At 45.6% G+C, this 6,329-nt stretch overlaps 1 protein-coding gene across 1 annotated transcript; it reads left to right on the top strand.

Moving 5' to 3' along the window:
- Positions 1 to 210: 210 nt before the first annotated feature.
- On the top strand, positions 211 to 4,207 carry LOC128110619 (translation initiation factor IF-2-like). The gene is made up of 3 exons (XM_052738255.1): positions 211 to 318; positions 1,079 to 1,793; positions 3,976 to 4,207. Exons 1-2 carry the CDS (start codon positions 211 to 213, stop codon positions 1,691 to 1,693), a joined length of 723 nt encoding a protein of 240 aa, XP_052594215.1. The 3' UTR covers positions 1,694 to 1,793; positions 3,976 to 4,207.
- Positions 4,208 to 6,329: the final 2,122 nt, after the last annotated feature.

The raw sequence follows: 6,329 nt of genomic DNA on the forward strand, positions 1-6,329 counted from the left end.
CAGGTCTCCAAGGGGGCACGGAGCCAAGTCAACAACAGACCCTGTTTCAAAAGAAAAGGTAAACAGGAAGCTACAGCGCAGTGGCAGATGCTTGCTGCCTGCCTAGCTTGGGCGACCCAAGGTTCAAACTTAAATTGCAATAATAAGCAACCCTAAAGGTGATTGTAAGGAACATAGCTTAAAAGCCATTTTGTGCAACTTGAAATAATGATGGCAAAAAGAGAAAGGCCACCCAGATGCGAGCCTAGCCCAGGGCTGCGCCAATACGCTAATGAACCTCAAGATGCTGTGGATATGTTAATGAACCAATCCCAAGATGTGAGCCCAAAGAGGGCACAGCTACCGCCCAACGAAATGATACAAAAATTAGAATTTTGGTAATGGTGTCTAGGGATCACTGCCATGCTCCCTAAACATGGCCAAACAACAAAACAAAAATAGATCAGCTCTGAAAACACACATTCGCGGACTCAGCAGGTTATATCGAGGGATAGATATGTGCACACATATATGCATGCAATTGTTACTGGTGAAAAAGGAACCACTGAATTTCAAGGAGAGTAAAGAGGTGTGTGTGTGTGTGTGTGTGTGTGTGTGTAAGGGAGGGTTTGCAGGGAGTAAAAGGAAGGGAGAAATGCAATTAAACTATAGCCTCAAAAATCAACAACAAATGCACCTGGCTGTAAACAGTTTTTTTTTTCCTTTAAGGAACGGACGAGGGGGCTTTCCATTTTTCAAATAATTTTTCTAACATCTAAAGATGCCTGCAACAATTGCCGGGCGGTGGTGGCGCACGCCTTTAATCCCAGCACTCGGGAGGCAGAGGCAGGAGGATCTCTGTGAGTTCGAGGCCAGCCTGGGCTACCGAGTGAGTTCCAGGAAAGGAGCAAAGCTACACAGAGAAACCCTGTCTCGAAAAACAGAAACAAAACAAAAGCCTGCAACAAGCTTGGGATTCAATCCCAAGAAAGGGTGAGCGGAAGTCTCTCTGGAGTGCTGGGCCCGGAGCTGAAGGGTTGGGGGGGGGCACCGACACGCTATGGCTCCCGACAATTCTGACTTGAGAGCAAATGTCTAGAGCGCCCCAGCAGCCAGGTCCGCGCGCGGCCGTCCGTGCGAACCCGGCGTGATCGCGAACGCGGAAGCGCCGGGCGGGGGTGGGACGGAGGGAACAGAGCGGACCTACCTCAGGGCAGGCAGCAGCCCGAGGCCGTGGCGACCGCTCGGCTCCCAGCCCAGGGGCCCGAGCGCCCCAGGGCCCGCTGCGCGGCAGGCCCGCGGAGGCCCGGGGAGGGACGACACGCGGGACCGCAGAGGAGACACCGACACGAGCCCCGCTCGGCTCCCCGGCGGCATTCGCTCCCTCCACACGGACAGACAGCAGCAGCGCTGGAATTCAAATCCGAAGAGCCCGCCCTCCGGTGCCCGGGATTGGCACGCTCGCAAATGGCGTCACCCAGCGTCTTCCGGGGACTCCCGGAAACAGACCGCCGCACCCCTCGCGCCGCCTGGACGAGGCTGGAGTGAGCCGACGGCCTGGGAGCCAGGCCGCGAGCGCCACGGCGGCACGTGGGCCTTGTGGCTCTCCACAGGGAGGGCGTTCCCTCCTCCCGTGATGCTCTGCGTGGGAAAGGCCGACTACGGTTGGCACCCCTCTCCCCGGAGCTCGCTCAGCGCGGCGGGAGTCGACTAAGTTTGACCCTTCCGGGCCACACTTGTTAGTCTCAGGCTCCGCCCACCGGGAGGAGGGTTCCTTCTCGGTCAAATACAGTTCTGAAGGGAGAAGCTGCTTAGTGAGTTTGGAGGAATTTTTCTTCCAATTCACCGTTCAGTGTTTTTTTTTTAAAAAAAAAAAAAAATTTGTTCCCGGCAAGTAGACTGGACATAAAGTTATATTCTCATTTTAGCGTTTAATTTGAGTTATCCCGGCCGGACATGTAATTTTCTTTTCTTTTGAAGAATCCAAGCCCCGTGGTAGAATACAAACACTTTTCTCAGTGGACATCGGTTGCAGTGCATTTTGTGGCCCGGGTCCCCAAAGTGCGCCTTGCCGGTTGGTAGCGCACGCCTGTTATCCCAACACTGGAAGGCCTGAGGCAGGAGGATGGAGAATTGGAGGGCAGCCCTGTAATACATAGTGATTCACTGTCCTAATTTGTAGGGCGGGGGGGTCAGGAATTTAACATTAAGAGTAGGAATGAGGAGCTGGAGAGACGGCTCAGAGGTTAAGAGCACTGCTTGCTCTTCCAAAGGTCCTGAGTTCAATTGCCAGCAACCACGTGGAGGCTCACAACCATCTGTAATGAGATCTGGTGCTCTCTTCTGGCCTGCAGGGATACATGCAGGCAGAATACTGTATACATAATAAATAAATCTTAAAAAAAAAAAAAAAAAAGAGTAGGAATGAGCCGGAATGATAATGTAGCTCTGTTCCCAACCACTCCAGTGCCTTCTTTTTCTATTTTTAAAGACTTATGTGTATGAATTCCTGCATATATGTATGTGTACCACGTGCTCAGGGGAGTCAGAAAAAAGTCTTGACTCCCCTGGAACTGGAGTTACAGATGGTAATGAGCCACTGTATCAGTGCTGGGAAGTTGAACTGAAGTCCTCTTAACCACTGAACCATCTCTCCAGGCAAATTTTTTTTTCTTACTTGATATCTGCCCTTGGAACTCATGGGTGATGGTCAAACACTGTGCCCCTGAGTACCATTCCCTAGACCAGTGGTTCTCTACCTTCCTATTGCCGCGACCCTTTATTGATAAAGTCTTCATATTGTGGTGACCCCAAACATAAAATTATTTTTGTTGCTACTTCATAACTGTAATTCTGCTACTGTTATTGTTAGTTATTTTGCGGCGCTCTTACCCTGCGAGGAAATGTCATGAAACACGACAGAATCCGCTAACAAGAGTTTTATTAAGATGAAAGGGACAGACGTGTGCCCAGGCCTGTGGACTGACCTTTAGGTGAAGACATGTGATTGACTCAGACTTTAAATTAATAGAGTTGGGCGGGTTCATGAATTCATGCCTCCAGAAGGCAGGACCACCCTGAGGAAGTCAGATTCACCTTAGTCCAAAGACATAGGCAAATTAATTTTTCCTTTAATGAACTATGTTTTTCCATCCCAGAATTCCTTCTGCCCTAGCTTAGCCCCTATGAATTGTCATGAAGTTTGGCTGGGTCTGCTCACTCTTCTGAGTCCTGGCTCAGAAAGTTGTGAACTTTCCTTTCCTTTCTTCTAGCTCTCGCTTCAGGATGCTGGCCAGAACCTAAGTTTGCTTCTTTAATGCCAGTGTGGGTTATCCACCAGGGAAGAGTGCTCAGACATGGTTTTAAGGCAATAGAAAGTCTTAGTGTCAGGTCCCAAAGAGACCTAGAACAAGGCTTATCAGTTTCTATGGTTCCTCCCAGCGCTTCTCACCTGGTCACCTCTCCAGCCCAGGGGCTAGGCTTCCCTTCCCTTTCCCCAGCTTCTAATTCTTATATAAACCAGCCATTTTGGCCATACACTCTGTTGGTTCTTCTCTCTCTCTCGTGGCCCTCTGCTCCTCTCTTGATCTGCTTGCTTGCTCTCTCCCCGTTTCTCTCTCGCTTTTCCTCTAACCCCTATCACATCTCATGGCCAGGTTCAGTCTGGACCCTTCCAGATGCCTCTGGCTATACTTTCCCTTATATCTACAATAAAATCCTTCTCTTCAACCATACCTGGGAGCAGTCATGTCCTCCTTTTCGTTCAGTTAGCCAGCCAATGACTATGCTGGGTGTTTGAGATCCTAGTGTAGCCCTTTCTTAAGGTGAGCTTTTAAACAAAAAGCAAAACAAACAAAAAAAACCATCCCTGGGTTGACATCCTGCAATTAGCCAGAAGTAGAACTACAGAAGCCAAAAAAACAAGGGTAGTACATTTAGAGACTTTCCCAGAACTATGGATTTTTGTGGATTAGGTCTTTGTTTTTGTTTTGGCAGGTGATGCTGTCTACTACATGCTGAGTTTTATGGCCTGCTTGATAGTTCCATCATGGAGTCGGTTGTATGAAGAAGGTCTTGGAGCCGGTTACAATGCTATGGGCTTTTTATTTTATTTTATTTTATTTTATTTTACTTTTTCTCTAAAGCTTCCTCTCCCTGCCTTGTGGCTGCCTGCCACCTAGTGTCTGACCTCAGTGCTTTCTTAACTCAAATGGCACGGTCTTTTTTTTTTTTTCTTTGCTCCCTCTTTCTCTGGGCAGCTGCTAAGATTTACATGTCCTGAGGTGTTTTTCTTTTAAACTCTAATAAAATTGTCCTTGAGTTTCTATTCGAGTCCATTCATATTTTTTTTACTTTAGAGATTGTATCATCTCCCACTTCCCTTTCCTCCCTCCAGACCTTTCCATATGCCCTTCCTTGCTCTCTTACAAATGGCCTCCTTTTTCTATTAATTGTTATTCCATGTATGTATGTATGTATGTGAATATACATAGACATTCCTAAATATAACCTGTTCAGTCTGTGTGTTACTTGTATGTATGTTTTCAGGGCCAACCATTTGGTATTGGACAACCAATTGACGTGCTTTTCCCTGGTGAAGACTTTCTCCCGCTGTCATCCTGTCGTTCTTTGTGTAGGGTTGAAGCCACCTGGGCTTCCCCCCACGTCAGCATGTCTTGTTGTCCTCATTCAGCTCATGTTTAGACAGTCATGTTGGTGAGACTTTATAGGTGTAGCATCTGACATTCCTCGGAGACACAATCTCATAGCAAATTGCATCATCCTCTGGCTCTTAAAATCCTTCCTCCTCCCTCTTCTGAAACATTCCCTGAGCCTCGGGGCTGGGAGATTATTGAGACTGAGCTCCACAATTCTGCGTTTTGATTGGTTGTGGTTTTCCATAATGGTCTCCTAGTGTATCCGTTGCAAAAGGATGTTTCCTGATAGGGAGTGAGAACTACACTTCTCTGTGTGTATAAGGACAAATAGCTAGAATGTAGTGGATATTATATTGGTTTAATAAAGTGGTGGTTATATGTTCTCCAAGATCTGTGATCGTTGGCTATGTTTCCAGTACCAGGCATGGTTTCCCTCTTGTTGAATGCATATTAAGTCCAGTTAGAGACCTATTGGTTACCACCAAGAAATGTGTGCCACTCTTGCACCCACCCTTTGGGTTGTTGTGCCATGCTGGTCATTACTGTAGTTCATAGATATCGTAGCCGTGTAGGACTGTTGGTTGCTTCCCTCCTTTGGAAATACAGCACTTTCTGGTACCGGGAAAGCTAGTCAGTTCCAGCTTAGAGCCTCTGAGCCCTATTTGTAGAGTGCCTGGTGTCTTCAGCAACAGAGATTTGTTTTCTACCTCTGGAGTAAACCAAGGGTGCTAACAATAGTCAACTGTTTGGGGGAAACTCTTGGCGACCCTGACTAACAACTCAAGAATTCTTTTCTTATTCCTGGTGTTAGGGTCTTTCGTTAGGTGGTCTTTGGCTCTTGGAGGGAACATGGATATTTAAAAATATTTTTGAAAGGTGTGTGTTAATTGCTGTCATTGTGTTGATTATTTTTTATGGTGTTGTTGTGTTTTAATAATTAAGTCTTGCTGTTGTTTTTTTTTTTCCACAGTCTCTCTACTATATTCATTCCTTTCTTCAGCCTGAAATATTGCTTCCTATATTTTCTTTTATGTTTTGTTTGTTGGAAATAGATTGTTTTAGATTGTTTAAGTCATGGAAAGTTTTTCTTTCTCCTTCACTTATGGCCAACAGTCTTGGGTAAATTAACCTAGGCTGGCCAGTACAGTTTTTAGGACTTGGAATGCATTACTACAAGCTCTTCTGGCTTTCAAAGTTTCCTTTGAGAAATCAGCTGTTATTCCTCTACTTTATCTTCTAGTCCAAATTTTTTAATCTTCTTCTTGATTCATTCGACTTGTAAGGCTTTCCTTTGAGTTTTCTAGTTGAGTTATTGAGTTTTTCAATTCCATCTTTATTTCAGCTTGAGTCCTCTTCAATGTTTCTATTTCCTTATTGAATTCAGTTCTCAAGTCTTGGATTGTCTTCATCCTTTATACAAGCTTTATGTAATTTGTGTGGTCTTTTGTGGGGGAAGGGCATCACTCAGGTGTTTATTCTCATTAATATCTTTCTCCTTAATTTCATTGAACTGTTTCTTTGTGTCTTCTTTAAGTTACTTGAATTTTCATGAACTTTATGATTGCTCTTTTAAATTCTGTGTCCTATGGTTCATCTTGGTAATTCTCATTGGCAAACATTTCTATCAGACTAGTGGGTTGGTAGGTTTTGGGAACAAGAGACTGACTTGATCTTTCATATTATTGGTAATAT

This window comes from Peromyscus californicus, unplaced genomic scaffold, assembly GCF_007827085.1.
Source record: "Peromyscus californicus insignis strain IS unplaced genomic scaffold, ASM782708v3 Scaffold_15__1_contigs__length_86483966, whole genome shotgun sequence".
Classification (NCBI taxonomy): Eukaryota; Metazoa; Chordata; class Mammalia; order Rodentia; family Cricetidae; genus Peromyscus; species Peromyscus californicus.